Source organism: Eublepharis macularius, chromosome 6 (genome assembly GCF_028583425.1).
Source record: "Eublepharis macularius isolate TG4126 chromosome 6, MPM_Emac_v1.0, whole genome shotgun sequence".
Classification (NCBI taxonomy): domain Eukaryota; kingdom Metazoa; phylum Chordata; class Lepidosauria; order Squamata; family Eublepharidae; genus Eublepharis; species Eublepharis macularius.
Window position 1 is genome coordinate 128,827,452 of NC_072795.1, and position 19,275 is coordinate 128,846,726.

The window sequence follows — 19,275 nt, forward strand, 5'->3', positions numbered from 1 at the left end:
CCCCTGTCTGGAGATCAGGGGGCGGGGCCACCAGCCATGTGACCATTTTCAAGAGGTTCCGGAACTCCATTCCCCTATGTTCCCCCTGAAAAAAAGCCCTGGAAAGGAGGGTGCATAGGTCTTGACCTCTCTCTCTCTCTCTCTCTCTCTCTGACTCTCTTATAGTCCCTCTCTGGAATCTGAGACTTACAATAAAATTCTCAGCAGAGTTACTTCAGTCTAAATCAATGGGTTTAGACTGGAGTAACTCTGCTTAGGATTTCACTGTAATGGTGGAAATACACATTACTAAGTACCTGGATCAAAAAGAGGGCCCTCCATGCATCTGACGAAGAGAACTGTGATTCTCGAAAGCTTATGCTACAATAAAATTGGTTAGTCTTAAAGGTGCTACTGGACTCTTTTTGATTTCGCTACTACAGACTAACACGGCTAACTCCTCTGGATCTAAGTACCTAGAGATGCTCAAGTGCAGGATTGTATGTGTTGACCATCTGGCAACCTTATTTGTTGTAACCATCTGGCAACCTATTGTTGTAACTAGAATCCTACTATGAAATTTTTGCATAGTTTAACGTCCTGTTAAATCTTACCCTTTTGTTTCAGTACAGCTTATAGATTTCTAGTCTGTTCTAGATTTCTACAATCCAGATTTTAGGGCATTGCCTTTTGGATGCCCCATGCTGCACCCCAGTGAGAAAGATGAACTCTAGATAATGAAAATAAATGAATAAATCAGATTCCCAGCACACAGCTGGTCAGACTGGATGCTCCGTCCTCAAGCGCTTTAAAATGGCAAAAGTCTGCCATAGCTACAAGCCTGTCACCCAAAGGGGAAGCCAGGAGTCAGCCTCCATGTTATGCCATTGCTTTTAGGACTTGCTCCAATTATCCCTCCAAGTAAGGGCAGGTTCTGTTCATGCAACCTGAAAAAGAGGAACGTCTCCTATGTTGCAAGCACCTTTGACGCCCAAGGCTACTGCATACCATAAAAAGTTACCTGTTTCTGGTATAGTGGCTTCTGCCTGTAGGTTTTTAGAATCTGATGTTGTGTTTGCCAGTAAGGCCCTATGTGCTTTCTTCCATAAAGAAAAAACTTTCTGGCCCTTCCTTATGCGCAAAGTAACTTCGTTATGAGAGGTGATTGGCCTAACCCACTTCACCTTAGGATGGGTTCTATTTGGCTAACTCTGGAAGATTTATTTTTAAAGCTCATCTCTAAGAGAAGGCATATGTTAATACATCATAACTCGAGCGTAATTTGCTTTGCATTGCATTGGTGAGAAAAGTGGGGTATAAATGAAGTAAATAATAAATAGAGTCAAAGATGGAGAGCAGATAAAAGATAGGTTGGGGGGACAGAGAGCAGGAAGCAAGGAGACGATATGGGGACTGCCAGAAGGAGATAAAGGGAAAATGAAGTGACCAGAGCTTTTTTTCAGCAGGAACACGGTGGAACGGAGTTCCAGCACCTCTTGAAAATGGTCACATGGCCGGTGGCCCCGCCCCCAGATCTCCAGACAGAGGGGAGCTTAGATTGCCCTCCGCAGGCAATCTAAATCTAAATCTCCACAGAGGCAAACTCCCCTCTGTCTGGAGATCAGGGGGCACGGCCACCAGCCATGTGACCATTTTCGCCAAGGGCGATTTAAACTTTAAAAACTCCCCCCTTGTTCCAGCTGACTCAAAGTGATGTCATTGTGCAGTCCTGAGTTCCACCACTGAGTTCCACCACCTTTTCCCAGAAAAAAAGCCCTGGAAGTGACTCTCTTGCAAGTTCCCCACTTCTAAAGCTGCTGACTTGCAATGGGGTGGATCCAGCTATCCTCCAAGAAGCCTTCCTCCAGCCCGTGGAAGCTTCTTCCAACTTAAGTGGCTCTTCTTCCAGTGCAAGAGCCACTTAAATTGGAGGAAACCTTCTTAGGGTGGAGGAAGGTTTCACACTTTGCTCAGTGGAGAGCAAGGACAGGGGCAAGATCCATAGATGGGTCTAGAGCAGCAAAACATCCCTGCGGGTTTGTGGCATTGGGCCGGATCCCAACAGGGTGAGTGGGCCACGGGTCTGCTCACCCCGACGGATTGGAAGGAGAAGGCCGCCTGGCATGTGCTGGCAGGGGATGACACTTGCTGTGTCGGGCCAGCACGGGACTGGCGGAAGATGCACCGGTCGGCAGGATGGCCCCCGATGCCAACGGGGATCCGTGCCCAGATGCCGGGCCAATGCTCCATCTAGCTGTAATCAATAAAGTTGTGGCCATTTTCTAACCCAAGACAGGTGTCGTGTGAGTCACTTGAGCCGGAATGCAGACTGATATAACACATAGGCGACAACAGAAAGCCAACTAAAGCTTATCCCCCATGTCTGTTAATTAACCCTGGGAGCAAATGTTCGCTGGTCAATGCAATCCACGGCAGCTCCATGAGAACCCTTTTGTGGGTGCTGCGAGCAGAATGTGCCATCATATGCAAGTAAATTCACCGGCACTTAGTGTCCCAATTATCCCAGATGATACCCCAGGGCTTGGGCTGTGACAGCTCACTTCAGTCAATTACAAGTTTTCTGCTCATGCCCCGGAATAGAGGCTGCAAACGACTTCATGATGTACATGGGATGTGGGGAACTGATTAATTAGTGGGAGTGGCAGGAGGGTGCTCTCCCCACAGCACAGCCTTGGAAGGGGCTGCTCGAACATCTTTTTCCTCCTCTGCTGCCCGTGCTACAAACAGGTTGGGGAGGGGGGGCAGCAGAACGAGAGGCATCACCTTATCCTTGCTGTACAGTGGGATGGACTAATTGTTAGTCATTATCGAGCGTATTATGGATGAACTGAACCTGAGCTTGTACACGGGCTCAGAGGCTTGACTTAGGTTTAGAAAAGAAATGAGAGTTCTTTATTATAGGAACTCTGGTAGGAGAGGAGAGAGAGATTCCACCTATCAGTCTTGTCTAAAGATGGCACTGCATTGCAAGACAGGTCCGGCATACATTGTGCAAGATGCCGAGGGGAGGACAGGACTGTGTCTGAGACGAAGAGCCAAGCTACAAGTGACTCCTGACACAGGTTGGATACAGGTTGTGAAAGGTGGTATTCCTCCCTGTTCACTTGCACTCCACTACATGATCGAGTGGAGGGCAAGTGGTGTGCGAGTGAACAGGGAGGAATACATGTGAGTCTGTTCACTTGCCGTTCGAGTGTCATTCCTCACTTGTAGCTTGGCCCTGATAGGTAGCCTATGGAGTGACTCCAGAATGGGAGTAATATTCATGTTCCTATAGCTCATTTCTGGGTCAAGACCACCACTCCTCCAAAGCATTTCAATAAAATAAGATCACCTCCCGTCCTACAGTAATCAATAATAAAAGAGCAGTCCAAACCATCTGAACAGTGGATTGCCTGTAGGTTGTAGTCTCCAGTTTCCAATCAGCCAAGGAAGAGATTAACAAGAAAAGTACTAATCAGGGGCAGAGACAAAATTGAGGAAAATGGCTAGTTCAGTTCTTTGGAGGATTTTAAGCAGAGGCTAGATGGCCATCTGTTGGCAATGACGATTCTAGGACTCAGTATGAACTTGAGAAGATTTTCACAATCTGGAAGGAATGAGCCAGTGCTTGGCACTTGTGGCCTTTGCTTATGTACCCATGGTAATGCCAATTGCCACTTTCCGGTCTGGCATGATCTGGCTGTGCCAGGAAGGCCTAGCAAGGCCTCAGAAGCCTGTTAGCAGTGGGAGTGGGCCTGCCTACAATTCCCAGGAGCCTCTGGGCTGTTTTGGTGCCCTTTTTGGCCAATCAGAACACAGGGAGCTGGTGCTATCTAAGGGCCAAACTACAAGTGACGAATGACAGAGGTTGGACACTTGTCAGCTTCCCTCAAGTTTTGATGGGAAATGTAGGCAGCTTGGCGGAATGTTGGACAAGTGACAGTTGAAAAGTCCATTGGGCAGCAGTCGGAGAGCCAAGCTGCAGGACCAGGACGCCTACATTTCCCATCAAAACTTGAGAGAAGCTGACAAGTGTCCAACCTGTGTCATTCCTCATTTGTAGCTTGGCCCTAGTCTGGGAGGGAAAAGGCCTGTGTTCTTTCTCCCAGGGAGCAGCAGGCCAGAGGAGGTTTCTGCTAGGGAGAGAGACCCTCATCCAGGTAGGGTGAGAAGACAGGCCTGGCAGACAGAGGGACAGTGAGTTCAGTTTGCACTAGGGCCTTTGGTTTATTTTGCTTTCACCCATCTATTGTTGCTAAGGCACCTTGCTTCTTTGTTTGTTTGATATTAACTGACCTCCTTGTAAATAAATCCTTTTGTTTGTTGTTACTCTGCTGGGTCCTCACGCCTGTTTATTGGCCAAACTACAGAGGTCAGAAGGGTTGGGAGGGCACTCTGGGCCTTCCCAAGGGACCCTAAATCCCAGAGTGGTGGCAGCGTAAGGTGGCTTACCCCGCCTGAGGCATGACAGGGTCAGGTCAGAGTTTTCCTCCAACCAGATTGGCCAGGGATCCTGGAGGTTTTTGCTGCCTTCCTTTAGGCATTGAGCAGGGGTCACTGGGGGAGCGGAGGGGGGAGGGGAGCTGAGAATTTCCCACATTGTGCAAGGGGTTGGACTAGGTAACCCTTGGGGTACCATCTATGATTCTATGAATTTCATTAGGAGCGTGAACTAGCTCAAGGATTGCCATCTCCTTTAATTACAGTAACATTAAGAAAATCATCAGGAAGTCGCATCTGTATTACAAATGTCCAGCTAAGTAAATGCTATCACATCATTTTTGTTTTACATTTTTCTCCTGTCAAACCTCCAAGCAGTGCAAAGCAAAAACCTCCAAGCAGTGGCAGGAAACGAGAGGTGGAAGTGGGGGATTATCTTTCCTCTGGGAGAGGGGATTAGCAACCTTAGATGACACATAAAACCCCCTCCAACCTTAACAGAACCTACTACAATCAAGGAGCCCTGCCTCTGTAATTGATCTAAAAATCAACAACTTGATCACTTCCGTGAGAAATGCGTTGCACTCACTTACAGCACTTTTGAAGGTGGCAAGTTAATAGAGCAGGTTTTAAATGCATCTTCTGGACGCGTCCTAAAATTCAAGCTTTGGAAATGGTAGTTTGGCCAGATATCTGAAATTACAGGCTGGAAGTTGCCAGTGAATCTTGGAGTAATATTATTGTGCTTTCTAAAAAATGAAATACTTGACATAGATTGGGAGATGGTTATATCTGCTGACTGCAGCAAAACATTGTATTGCAATAAATTGGAAACATGAAACAAAATCAAGATTAGAATGGTTTAATAAGATTTGGAAAATTAACATGCAGTGCAATCCTAAGCAGGTCTACTTGGAAGTAAGCCCCATTTTGTTAAATGGGGATTACTCCCAGGAAAGTTTTCTTAGGAGTGCAACCTTAATGATTAAATATACATGCTCAAAGAATATCAGATTTTGGAGTGAACAAATCTTATGAATGATGGTCTATTTTTTAAATGTACTAGAACTTCAGATTCCAAGACAGAATCCGCCTACAAGTATTTACACTTCCTCCTACACATAATTAATCCAGGAAATATTAAATAGCTAACTTGTTGTTAGCTATTTAAGAAGTATTACATTAAAAATTATATACGAACTAGGTTCTCGGAATCCTCACTTCATTTTTTTTTTAAAAGTAAGTCTTTAGCCTCTTGCATTGAAGAGAAATGTCTTTTCCTTTATATCTCCATAATGGAAGGGGCTAGATATTTCATTTTTAAAAAAAGGAAAAAAAGACAGTTGGAAAATTAGAGATTAAATATATTGTTAAATATATTGTTATGTATATTGATATAAAGACACCCATTTGCTGATTTTTTTTTAAAGCTCCTAGTGGTGGGGGAGAGGAAATAGCTGCCATAGGAAATAGCTGCTACGTGGGGAAAATCTGAACTTTCCAACCTACATGGCAGCTATTAAGCTTTACTACAATTCCCCCAAAACTTTGCACAATATTATGAGTGGCATTTGCACTGCCAAAAATTCAATCTGAACGTCTGCCTTGGTTCCTAGGAGAGCACTGAACTTCTGGAATGATATTCTTTCCCAAGTTTACTTCACTCTCTGAAGACTTTGGAGAGGCAGGTTATTTTCATAGTACAGTACAGGAAGAATATCCATTCACATTTTACTCATGCCAGGACAGATGCCTTCCTCAACCAGACATCAATTGCACTGGGGTCCTTTTGGTTACATCATTTGCCCTCAGGGTTGCCTGCTCCAGCTTGGGACATACCTGGAGTGACGGGGGTGGGGGGGAGGCATAATGCCATAGAGTCCACCCTCCAGAGTAGCTGTGTTTCTCCTGGGGAACTGATTTGTGTAGTCTGCATTGTAATTCTGGGCCCCAACCAAGGGTTGGCAAGCCAGTCCTCCAAGGTGGTCGCAGGAAACAGGAACACAACAGGAGGCAACACAAAGAAAGAAAGGCCTACCGGGTTCAATTTCAAAGAGGTGCTTCCCTGGCTCCTCGGAATTCGGGGCAACTTCATGTACCTGCCCGCCTTGCAACGAGATGAACCCCTGAAATCAACACGGAAACTGTCAGTGGAGAGTGAGGAGCATCTGGGTACGTAGGAGAAATAGCACCTCCTCAGAAGTTGTCCTAGGCACCTACTTTTTTTCTTTCCTGCTATTCCTCCTGCTCATTTTCTTCTTTTTTAAATGAACAGAATTTTTTATTTAAAAAGGAGATAAGAGAATAACATTATATAGCTTATTCAGGCAGTAGTTGAAATTAACGTGAGACTTACACGAACTTATACAGATCGTACATTTGATTTTAATTTGTAGCTTAACACAAGCACTACATTTGATTGGGTTAAACTAGTAAAAATATAGCAAAAGGAATTTGAATAACAAAACTTAGTTGTGTGATAAATCGCCTTCCCTCTCCTTGGATACTTACACAAAATTTAATATCAACTATTTTACTAATCATTCCCGGTGTATCATCCTTCTATCTTTATGCTAAGTTACCTTATTTAATATTAGTTCTGGCTTAAGTATTCAAAGAAATCCCTCCATTTCCCCCAAAATTCAGCTATTGGTCTTATTATGCACATAAACAGCTAATTTGGCCATTGAGGCATATCTATGGGCCTTGTCTGTCCACTCCGACATTTCAGGAGAGGCACTCTAGCTATCGTCGCCATGTAATGAAAGATGTCTCCCTGCTCTTTTCTGAGATTATTTGGTAGACTGTTTAATAACATGTTTTTTGGATTCAACTCAAATCTTTGTTTGAAAATCTTCTGCATATCTTCATGTATCTTTACCCAGTATTTTCACACTTTCTTTCAAGTCCACCACATATGGTCAAATGTTGCATCCATGCACTGACATTTCCAGCACTGTTTGTTATAGCCCTTAGTAAGTTTCGCAATGTCTTTAGGGGTGATACACCATCTAAAAAACATTTTATACCAATTTTCTCTTAGCAACTGACAGGCTGTAAATTTTATATCCTTAGTCCATAGATCTTCCCGTGTGTTCATCGGAATAGTTTCTCCAAAATTTTCCCTCCATTTTATCATACAGGTTTTGATTTCCTGTTTATTTTCAGACTCCTTTCACGTTTGCAAAACTTCAGTGATTGACAAACACACCAGTCAGTAATGACGATCTTTAGTTCTGGAGCTGTCCATAAATCCCAGTGGAAAATATATTATCATAACCAGGCCTTTTGCAGTCTTTTTACAACCCTTGATTGTTAAAAAAAAAGCTGTTTTGCCTCTGAATGTCTCTAACTCTGAGACAAGTTCAACGCATGTTCTGAAAATGTGTTCCAGGTTTTCCAAAGCAAAGTGAGCACCAGCCTGCTTCTTGTCTCTTTTGCTATTTTACTCTGTCACAGTCTAGAAAGAGTAAGAGATTCTAGCAGCACAAAAGCTTCAAGTGGGGCTGTTTCCATACATCCTTTAAAGGACGGCTCACTCACTGATCGCTGCCGACTTTTCCCCTTCACACCACACATCTCCAATTTCAAAACAGTAGCAGGCTGTCTAACTTCCATTTTTTCAGCACCTTTTCGGGAAACCCGGGAAATGCATTCTCAGAAAAGGAGCTGGAAAAATGGAAGCCAAACGGCCTGCTACTGTTTTGAAATCGGAGACGTGTGGAGTGAAGGGGAAAAGCCAGCAGCGTTCGGTGAATGGGCTGTCCCTTTAAGAATGTGTGGAAACAGTCTGGTTTTTCTTAAGGATATGCAAGATGATGTTATGATTTCTTTTTTAATGATCTCTCGCCAGTCATCCAGAGGTATTCCTCCACTGATTTTTCTAAGTCATTTTAATGTAAAGTCATTTCCTTTAGATCTAATAACTACAGCATTTTCATTATAAAAGACAATTGGATGACCTATTATAGGACAATATCCTTTCACTAGCAACAAAGCCCATTTTTTAAAAAGGGGGCCCTAGAAAACAGCGCTGAAATTCTGGGCTTGCTGCCTCAGCAGTAGCCTCTGGAGGGACGGGCCAGCTTGCCTAGCCTTCCCACGGTGGTGGGGCCCTCCAGAGGGACGGGACAACTTGCCTGGCCTTCCTATGGCACCGGTGCCCTCTGAAGGCCATATTGGTGATGACTCAGATTTTATCCTGGTGCTTCTGGACAGGCGCACCAAGATAAAATGTGAGTCGTCAGCAATACGGCTTGCCTTTTATAAGGAAAGATAGTCAGATTGTTTCTTAGTATTCTATTTATTATTCTGATTATACAGTTTCTTAATTGAAAGTATTGGAATCAGGAAATACATCCATATTCATTTTAATTTTTGAACGAAATACAAACCTTTTTCTCTCTGCTTTTCTTGTTATGACCGCCATATAATCATGATGAAAAATAAGAGGTCAAGGGTGAACATTGGTGATGCAAAGATTTTTTTACAACTTATCCTATGCTTATCCAAACCCTTCCATTTTAAAAAATGGAAAAAGAACAACTTCTATAATTGTTACAATATGTCACAGGAGAAGGAAACGGAAATTCTGTTGGTCTTTAAGATGTTGCTGGACTCAAATATTGCTGTTTCCTCACTATGTTCTGGTGCTTTCTACATTTCTCCCATTCTGGCTGTTAATGGGATCTGCCCATGAAAAGGAAGAACTGTCTCTCTGCCCTCCCCCACTCCTAGGCTAACAGCATCAGCAATGGAAGAAAACTTTTTTGGTCCAAACAATACACTGTTTTGTTCACTACAAAACTGCTTTTTCTAATTTCAGCTTTTATTTTATTATTTTCCTACCTCTGGAACTGCAAAAAATGTGCTATGGTAACACCAGGTTCAGCAGTTTGCAGCTCTTTTTCAAGTATTGGGAATATTTGCAGTTTCACTTGTAGAAACTAGGGCTGCAATCCTAAAACACTTTCTTGGGAGTTATCCCCACTAAATAACCTGGGACTTACATCTGAGTAGACCCTCTCAGGATCTCCCCCTTAGGCATTTATACCTTTAAATTCTATAAATATATGTGCTAATTTGTTAAGTTTTATATGCTAAAATGTAAATGATGCATTTTATGTTCAGGCTAGGCATCTGCCCTGAGCCTGCTTGCGGGGAGAGCAGACGATAAATTTAAGAATTAAAATAAAAATAGTAAAACAGACATGCAGTGCAATCCTAAGCAGAGTTACTCAAGTCTAAGCTCATTGAAATCAATGGCCTTAGACTGGAGTAACTCTGCTTAGGATTGCACTGTTAACAATAGAGAATCCTAGCTAAGAAACAGTTGAGCTTCTATTTACGTTGCTATTGAGAACGACCCTGAATTAATTCTGTTGGCTTACCGTTGTCTATTATTTGAACAACCCAGGTTTTAAAGAGGTGATTGGTTGGTACAGCATGTCTTGACTTCTGACTTCTATGTAACATTAAAAGTGCAATCCCATGCAGAGTTTCTCTCCCCCCCCTCTCTTTTTTATTTTTATTGTGGAAAAGTTAAAAGATAGAGCAAAAGAAGGAAAGTAAAACATAACAAAAACACAACTACAAAGAGCCAACAGTGGCCTACACATCAATCTACAGAGTAAAAAAAGAAAACTGTAAAAAGCATAACAAGCATCATATTAATCCTTTACAGTTTTTCTCCTACAACACTTCTTCCTCTAGTATCAATCAGTTTGTGGTCTAATTAATATTTACCGGAGAAGAGTCCAGTAGCACCTTTAAAACTAACCAACTTTATTGTAGCATTAGCTTTCGAGAACCACAGCTCTCTTTGTCAGAAGAGATCTATCTTTTTTCTGTATCTCATCTTCTTGATATCCCAAATCCTTATACTTAAAAATCATCCCCCCAAATCATTAATTCATTTTTCTTTGTCTCTCACGGATAGTCCATAAAGGGATTCCAATTTGCCATGAATACAGAAAGCGTTTTGTCTCCAATTAACGCTGGAAGTTTGGCCATCTCAGCTAAGTCCATCATCTTTCCAGTTCACCCATGCAGTTTCTCCAGTATAAATCCACTGAAGTCAATGGGCTTAGACTGGAGTAACTCTGAATAGGATTGGGCTCGAAAGTGGAAAACCGCAGCTCTCCAACTCTCAGTGTTCCCACTCGCACATCAATGCCCTCCCCTTTAGGAAGTGCTGCTGCGAATAACATTCTCTGGGGAGGGGGAGGGATGTAGCAATAAAAAGGGGGCAGCTGGCATAAAATGTAAACCAATTAGGCTTCAATTCCTTTTTCAGAGCAGGAAATATTTAACTCAGCAGATGCAAATGACAACAGCAGAGCGGCAGGGCACTTGCAAACGGAGCATAAAGTCTGACTCATCGGCCTAATGCCATTATTTCAGCCTGTCCTGTAGCCTTCTCACGTCATTCAAGTGGCTGACTGTCCCACATCTTCTCATTAACATGGACAAGGATACTTCATGCTAAGGCTGTCTGGGCTAGAGAAATTCAGACTGTCTTGCCTGACGGGGCGGGAGTTCTCATAAGCTCGTAGAAAGCAGGACATTTTTAAAGGTCATCTGGTCCTTGCTCTAATATAAGGTAGGGCCTTCCATAAGGAGGGCCGGATCAATGGGGGGGGGGTAGTCTGCCCCCGGCACCGCCAAAGAGGGGGCGCTGGGCGTAGCTGCCAGTCCTGGGAGCGCGCGGGTGGGAGGACAGGGGGCACACTTGCTGTGCGCCCCCTGTCCTGCAGGGCAGGCAAAAGGCAGCGCAGGTGGCTGGGAGGCTGCCCGTGCTATTTGCCTGCCCCGCAGGACAGGGGGTGGCCGGCTTGCCACTCGCGCTGCTTCCACCAGACAGCTGGCTTGCTGTGGGGCGGCATGCGCTGGCCTGCGTGATGACATCATGGAAGTGATGTCATCATGGAGCGCCGGCGCACGCGAGTGGCCAGTCTTCGGTTGCCCTGGGTGCTGGCAGCCGTAGATCCGGCCCTGTCCATAAGTGGAGACGAGAGTTGTCTGAGAGATCGCTTTCTAGCCATAGCTACTTAAAAGCCACCGAGGAAGATTTCACATGCTCAGTCTGAAAAATCTGCATCAGTTGATCCATGTGGAGATTGCATTCTCCCTGGTTAAGACTCAAATGAAACAGAAATGGAGACTTAGGCTGCTTTCACACATGCCGGATAATGTACTTTCAATGGTTGCAAACAGTTGCTAAAGTGCATTACCTGGCGCATGTGAAAGCAGCCTACAAGGAGCAAATGTAGCTCCTCCTCTGAGGGAGACCCAAAGTACAGGAGCTCCTTACCTGTGGCTTGGCCTCCTCTTCATCCTTGTAGTAGAGGAGCTGTTCTCCTCGGAGCACAAACCATCGTTGCTGCCAGTTTTTCATGAGGCTTCTTTGCTTCTTCAGCCAGCCGCATTTCAGCACTCGCTCCTGTGGGCAGGGGGGACAGGGCCGGAAGGGGAGCCCATGCTGCTCCCCCATCACCAGACTCTTGGACCGGGCTGGAAACAAGCACAGAACCCAGGCTAAGTGCAAGGAAAGTGGGAACCTCTCCTATGCGAGTGGCACCGGTTCCCATCTCAGTCCCTCGCACAGGTACAGCTTCAAGAGCTATTCATGCGATGGGCTTGTGCTGGAGTAACATTTGGAATAAGCCAATGTAAAATTACATGACAGAAAACTCTTCCAGTGACATAAGTCCAAAGGCATAATAGCCGGAACTGGGAAGCAGCAGTAGTTAAGAGCAGCAGGACTCTAATCTGCAGAGCCAGGTTTAATTCCCCACTCCTCCACTCGAAGCCAACTGGGTGACTTGGGTCAGTCACAGCTTCTCAGGGCTCTCTCAGCCCCACTCACCTCACAGGGTGATTGTTGTGAGGATAATAATAACACACTTTGTAAACTGCTCTGAGTGGGTGTTAAGTTGTCATGAAAGGCGATATATAAATTAAATGTTATTATTATTATTTAACACAGGATCCCCAGAAGCTCTGCAACCAGTCATGGTGTACACACTTGACCCCCTGCATTCTGGACATGCAGATAGGGTTGCCAACCTCCAGCCGGGGCCCAGAGACCTCCCAGAATTACAACTTATCCTCAGACAGCAGAGATCAGTTCCCCCGGAGAAAATGGCTGCCTTCGAGGGTGGACTCTATGGTATTATCCCCTGATGAGGTCCCCTCCCCAAACCCCATCCTCCCCAGGCTCAACCCCCATTTCTCCAAAAACTTTCTGACCCCAAACTGGTAACTCTAGGCTAGGAGGCTGACTGTATTGCGCTCTGCTGGGGATCATATCAGTGGAAGGGTGTTGTCCGGGTAATCTCTTTTTTTTCTTTTTTTTTCTTTTCTTTTTTTTCTTTTTTTTATTATACGGGTAATCTCCATGAACTAATTTGGTTTAGCCGAGTAGGGCAAAGTCAGTATTTGGAGCCAGGCCACTGAGGAAGAGGCTGGATGCTGGGAGCTTGGTAACACTTTACAGGCTCTTATCACCCTTGAATAAGGTAATCAGAAACACGTTATATGTGAACAATAGTGACTAAAAGTGGTTTGTGTGTGTTATGATTAGTGGGTATTATTATTCAGAATCATATTATTCTTGCAGAGCTGCAGTTCTGCAAGGAGAAGACAGAAGCCTTGTTTCCAGTTGCTTCAAACTGGAAGGTTTGTGGCAAAGGATCCACTTGGTGGGATCCGACAAGTTGAATTTGCTTACCTTGAGTGGTTTCAAAGACGTATTGTCGAAGGCTTTCACGGCCGGAGAACGATGGTTGTTGTGGGTTTTCCGGGCTGTATTGCCGTGGTCTTGGCATTGCAGTTCCTGACGTTTCGCCAGCAGCTGTGGCTGGCATCTTCAGAGGTGTAGCACCAAAAGACAGAGATCTCTCAGTGTCACAGTGTGGAAAAGATGTGACATCTTTTCCACACTGTGACACTGAGAGATCTCTGTCTTTTGGTGCTACACCTCTGAAGATGCCAGCCACAGCTGCTGGCGAAACGTCAGGAACTGCAATGCCAAGACCACGGCAATACAGCCCGGAAAACCCACAACAACCATGGTTTCAAAGACATTGGCCGTTTTCACACATCTTACCAGTTGCACAAAATCGCGCAAAACTCCTGGAACAACGGCGTCTTCCGGGAGCAATTTCCTGTCGTGACTCAGTTTGTGGAGCGAATCGCGCCACAAACCAGAGTAATGACAGGAAATCGCGCCAGGAAGATGCTGTCGTTCCAGGAGTTTTGTGTGATTTTGCATGGCCAGTAAGACATGTGAAAATCACCATTGTTGGCCAGAAGTTTCTGGTTTTGTTGCACTTATGAGTTTGGTGAAAGAAAAGAAAAAAAATAGTTGTATTGTTCTAATTGTTAAAAGGTTTGGTAAAAAAAAAACTTAACTTACATTTGTATGAAAGTTTGCTTCCTAAATTAGCCCCATAGAACCCATACAATAGAGGTTATATCAGCGTGGGACATGGTGTGAGGGGAAGGCTTTACACAGACATACGCAATTATTTCAAACCGCCCCCCCAGCCTTCAGTGAGAGGACAAAATTATTGGCACACTGTGAAAGGATGTTGTAAAGATTGCTAAGATAATATATATGAATGTGTGCCAAGTTATATAGAAGCTAAAGTATTGCTATGACTGTCTTTTCCAGGTATGCTGTCTCGGCGCTTTCCTCAGACTGTTTCCAGAACCGCCATCTCATTCTAGTCCAGCCAAGGCCTGGTTGAAATGCCCCCCTACCCAGCAACAGAGCCAAAGGCAAGCTGCTGCTTGCAAGATTAAATGCACTACCTTCTGCAGTCTCTGAAGGCCGCGTTTCGGGTACACCTTTTTCAAACAAATATTGCGGCTGTGATTTGGGTGCTAACGAATCCGTAACTCATGATCTAGTTGTAAGCCCCTGATACAACAAGGTGGGATAGAAATTTATCAACTCCTTGACATTACACTGGGCAGCATCTACAGTAGATATTTTAACTCCAACTGCTAGCAGACTCAAGAGTAGAAAATGTATAGTTTTTAGCCAAATTTTTTTTTCAGGCCGGGAGAATACGGGCAACTTATAAGAAACCAGCCTTTTTGAAGTTTGCATATTAACCCTCTCTGACCTGAATTCTTCCTTCATTCCTCCCTCCCTCCTTCCCTCCCTCCCTCATATTTTAAGTTATATTTGATGAACACCACTTAAGACTCATAGGTCAGAAGAGTAAAGAAAGAAAGAAAGAAAGAAAGAAAGAAAGAAAGAAAGAAAGAAAGAAAGAAAGAAAGAAAGAAAGAAAGAAAGAAGAAAGAAAGAAAGAAAGAAAGAAAGAAAGAAAGAAAGCATGTTGCGTTGGGCATACACCACTTCCATTCCAGCACCTGCTGTCTACATGGGGGTCTTTTGGCTCAATGCTTTTCTCAGGTTCATCTCTGCTTCCACAGAGTAAGATACGTGCCTCAGAGGTGGAAGCGGATGGAGTCAAAGCACACCAGATATTTTGCAGATTAACAGAACTGAATAATTAATGATGCCGCTAGCTCGTGCCTTTCACAAATGGGGAATGGCTCTGCAGAGGCCATGGAAAGTAACATCTCCTCTGTTTTGCCAAAACACGTCTTTGTTGCCTTGTCTGAAACTTTGGTTTGTGGTGCAACCCTTAGGTTTTTACCCCCAACATTCCAGAAGCCTGGCCAATTTCCATCTGTTTATCAGTTCAGAGTCCAATCCCGACCAACTGAAAGCACTTACGTTTGTCATTGACTTGAATGTGATGTGAATTCCATACTTGATGATGTTGCTTTAAATGCTATTGAGATATAGTACGAAGTCCCCCTTCTGTATAGGTGACAACAATACAGTAGATATGCTTAGGATAATTCTCCCCATCCGAATTTATCACCAGGCACTGGGGATCTTGTTTTTGGAGCAGCACCAATTAATTTCCAACCCACCCTTTCCCCCATGTTTGTTTTCAGGCTTCTGCAGTTTTCAGTTCGTATTTTTCTATTACTTACAGGTGACGTTGTCACTCAGTGTGGGTTAACTTGACACATTCATTAAATTGTGATGCAAAGAAGAATCTTAATGTGATCTTATCACCTCTAAATTAGAGATGGGCACGAACCTAAATAGGAACCAAAAAATCCGACCAACCACACCGGTTCGGGGTTCGCGAACTAGGGTTCGTGGAACCTCATTTTTACGAACTTCCACGAACCGGACTACTAGTTTGTTTGGTTCGTATTAAAGGGCCAGTTTAAATGGCCATTTCCCTGTGGGAAATTTAAACCCCACAAACCACTAACCCCATGGTTCAGTTTTTTTCTGGTTCATGCCCATGTCTACTCCAAATTCCTTTTGGTACTGTGATTTGTACTCACATTCCTTGTTTAGTAGAAGGAAATTAAAAGACCGCCATCCTTCCCTTTGAAGAGCGGTCATCCTTGTTTCTGAGGTGGAAATTAGAAAATTTAAGTGGTATATCCAAGTTGGGCTAAGGAACAAGTCAATGTTGGGACCGGAGCTGAATTGTGCAAAGGCCTTGCACCTCCACAAACACAACTAGATCAGCCTCCTGGATAGAACAATAAACATGTAGTTATCCTAATCAACTTAGTGGAAAAACAAGTCAATGTGTAAGTCTTTGTGATTGTCAGAAAATCCTTCTGTATTTGAAAAAGTATCTGTGAGAAAGCAGAATAGAAACGAGGTAAATAAATATTGGCCTAAATGTTGATGTACCAGCAGAATTAAATCTTGTCCCCGTATTATCTCCCTACCAGTCAAGATCCAGCCTTTTTATTGACATTGGAAACTAATATTTAAGCCGCACAGTTGCCTAGAAGTGACTTATTAGATGTTCTATCAAAATAAAAAGTCCAGCGGCACCTTAAAGACTAACAATGTTGATTAAAAACATGAGCTTTTCTAACTTACAGCTTATTTCTTCAGATATGTGGATATCCTGATTAAGCTATCACCATTCTATTAACCTTTTTTACCCAAAGCCCACTATTTATTTATTAACTGTATTCATAGTCCACCTTTCTTACTGAGTCACCGATAAAATTCCGTACGAGGAGACATCTAACGAGCAATATACTGGGACTAGAATTACTGAAATCTAAAAGAGCATAGCAGATCGGGTGCGATGCAGAGTATAATGAAAAGAAAGGGCATTATATCAGTGGAACACAGTGATGAGATAACAAAATAGTACGTGCCACGAACTGATAATGCATCCTGTATACAGTGAACTCATGAAGCTGCCTTTTACCAAATCAGATAACTGCTCTATCAATGTCAGTAATTGTCTGCTCAGGTTGGCAGCAGCTCTCCGAGATCTCGTAAAGAGGACTTTCACCTGCTACCTGATCCTTTTAAATGGAAAGGCCAGAGATTGCACTTGGGACCTTCTGGAGGCAGAGCAAACGCTCTTCCGCTGAACTATGGCCCCTCCCAGTGCTATAATCCATAGTCCTTTTCCCTTTATTGCTTTCCGAAACTATTCTGTTATAGGTTAACCCTATTTCTTTTATAAAAAAGATCTCCTGTGCCACCGTGTTTTACAGACTTTGCAGAACCACAGGAGCACGAGCGCCTTCTTGACTTCAGCAAGCAGGCCATTCCATAAGGTGGGGGCCACAGCGGAGAATGTATGTCTACAGGCAACTGCTGGTCTTATCCATTCGGGTAAGCTGGACCTTCTTGTATGTCAAGCCAAAGTTGCAACAGGGGGCCCTTTGAGTGGCCAGGAGCTATAAGTTGATGCTTGGGGGTGGGTGGGATTCAGCCTCTGGGAGATCACAAAGGCCTCTTCTTTGTTCCATTTTATCTTGTGGTTAAGGTGTTCTTTTCTGCAGAGGGAAGTGTGGGTTCTAATCTAACCACTTTACCTCCCTCCCTCACCATCCCAAACAATTGCTGTTGGTTGGATACCCAAAACCATGTGCAGAGTACAAATTACTGAGTAGGTAGCCCTAAGATAGGCTGCCAATTCTAACTTGGGAAATCCCTGGAAATTTGGAGGCCGTGCCTGGGGAGCGTAGAGTTTGGGGGAAGGGAGGGCGTTCAGAAGGGATGTGATGACAAAGAGCCTGTCCTCCAAACTGGGATGATTCCAGATTTGGGGAGGCGCCAGGAAGAGAATGCCCTAGGGCCCCCTCCTCTGTACATCACCAGCCCCCCTCCATGGCTCCCTTTCCACTCATGGACCCATATGCCTGGGCATCCTTCCCCCTCCATCCCGTGCTCACAGCTGCAAGCACCACTTGCACATATTCTCTAATGATACAGATGAATGTGCGTGGTTGGGTGCATGAATGGTGGACTGCTTGTAAGCAAGCTGGTTGGCAACAGTGGCAGTGCAAGGGAAGGTAGTTCAGCATCAGTGGACCCCACCAGAAGCCATGGGCCCTGGCAGCTGCCTGATACCAGCCCTGCCTACAGAGCTTCCATTTCTTCCAAGGGAACAGATTTCTCTAATCAACTGATCAGATGCAATTCTGGGAGAATGCCAGGCCCCAGCTGGAACCCTACATTCAGGTCCAAGCTAGAGTGGAAATACACATTGCAAATTACCTGGGGATGCTCAAGTGCAAGATTGTATGTGTGGTCCTCAATTCACGTGCGGGCTGTTCTTGCTTGGTGCACATGAATGCCGATTTCACAGGAACTCCCTTTGTGTGATTGCATTTGCAAGTGTGTCCGGAGGGCAGAGTGCCAATTCAGCTCTGTTTTTGCTGCAAGAACAAGTACTGTAGGCTCCTTTAACTTGCCAATTTGTATTTCTTTTAAGGTGTGAGAAAGTGTCAAGATCTGCATTTCAATGAATTGAAGTGGGGGAAACTGGGATACTTTTAGCAGTTGAAGAGGAACTAATATCGAATGCGTGAATGTACTCCCATGGAGCAAACAGACGTGTGACTGGGAGCAAGTGCATGGAAAGTTGGAAGGGGAACACGTGAAATGAGGTTCACTTGAGCGTCCTGAGATACTTCGTAATGTGCATTTCCACCCCTAGAAGTGACAGGCAGTGTGGAAGCTGTACATTTACTCTGTATTTAATTTAATTTAAAGAAAACTTTAACCCTCTTCCCTGTATCCCAACTGGAGACGTAGGGCACCATAAGAGGAAATGTGTGTGTGTGTGTGTGTGTGTGTGTGTGTTTGTGGGGGGGGGGAGAAATAGACTGATTAACCATTTCCTCTCCAGTGACTTTTCTGCTCAACATCTCTCCCTTTCCCAGTGCTTTCTTACCTGTTGGGAAAAAAATATTACTAACTGCATGGGAAGAAAAGGGCAATTTGATTCAAAACCTGACTGGGTGGGGGGAGAAGCTAAAAGTGGCCCTGCCCTCTCTTGCTCCTCAGCCCAAGCTTTCTGTCTCTCTGATGTTTCTGTTGCTTTTTTTCTTTTAAAGGCAGAGGGAAAGATACGCATGACTGCATGTGACATCTTGTTTGGGCCTGAATGATGAATTAAATGTGTGCGTACATAAAATCTCACCGAATAAGTAGGCCAGCCAATGAGGTGCGTGGTTAATTCTGAAAGGAGCTAAACTTTAAGCAATGGTCTCTCTAGTGCCGGGGGTGGCTGTAGACATAAGCGGGGCACGCTTCGCCACCAGACCTACAGAATAGATGCATTTCGATCAGTTCATTTGTAGCTCAGTCATCGCTGCCACCAAGAGAAGTAGCTGGCACATTTCGAAATTTGAAAGCCAAGGTGTTGTGAAGAAAAAGAACTAGGCTTGCATCTCTTTTTTGCATGCTCAGGCTTGGTGGAAACTTCTGTGCTGCGATTATATTTCTGGCAGAGGAAACACTGCTGGGATTAGCACTGG

At 44.3% G+C, this 19,275-nt stretch overlaps 1 protein-coding gene across 1 annotated transcript in view; it reads right to left on the reverse strand.

Annotated features, from left to right (window-relative positions):
• The window catches only part of ARHGAP22 (Rho GTPase activating protein 22), a 63,137-nt gene that overhangs the window by 39,442 nt on the left and 4,420 nt on the right, over nt 1–19,275 (reverse strand). Inside the window, exons 2-3 of the mRNA XM_054983966.1 lie at nt 11,735–11,934; nt 6,461–6,548 (exon numbers count right to left, since the gene is read on the reverse strand). Coding sequence (XP_054839941.1) covers nt 6,461–6,548; nt 11,735–11,934 — 288 coding nt within the window. The remainder of the gene's footprint in view (nt 1–6,460; nt 6,549–11,734; nt 11,935–19,275) is intronic.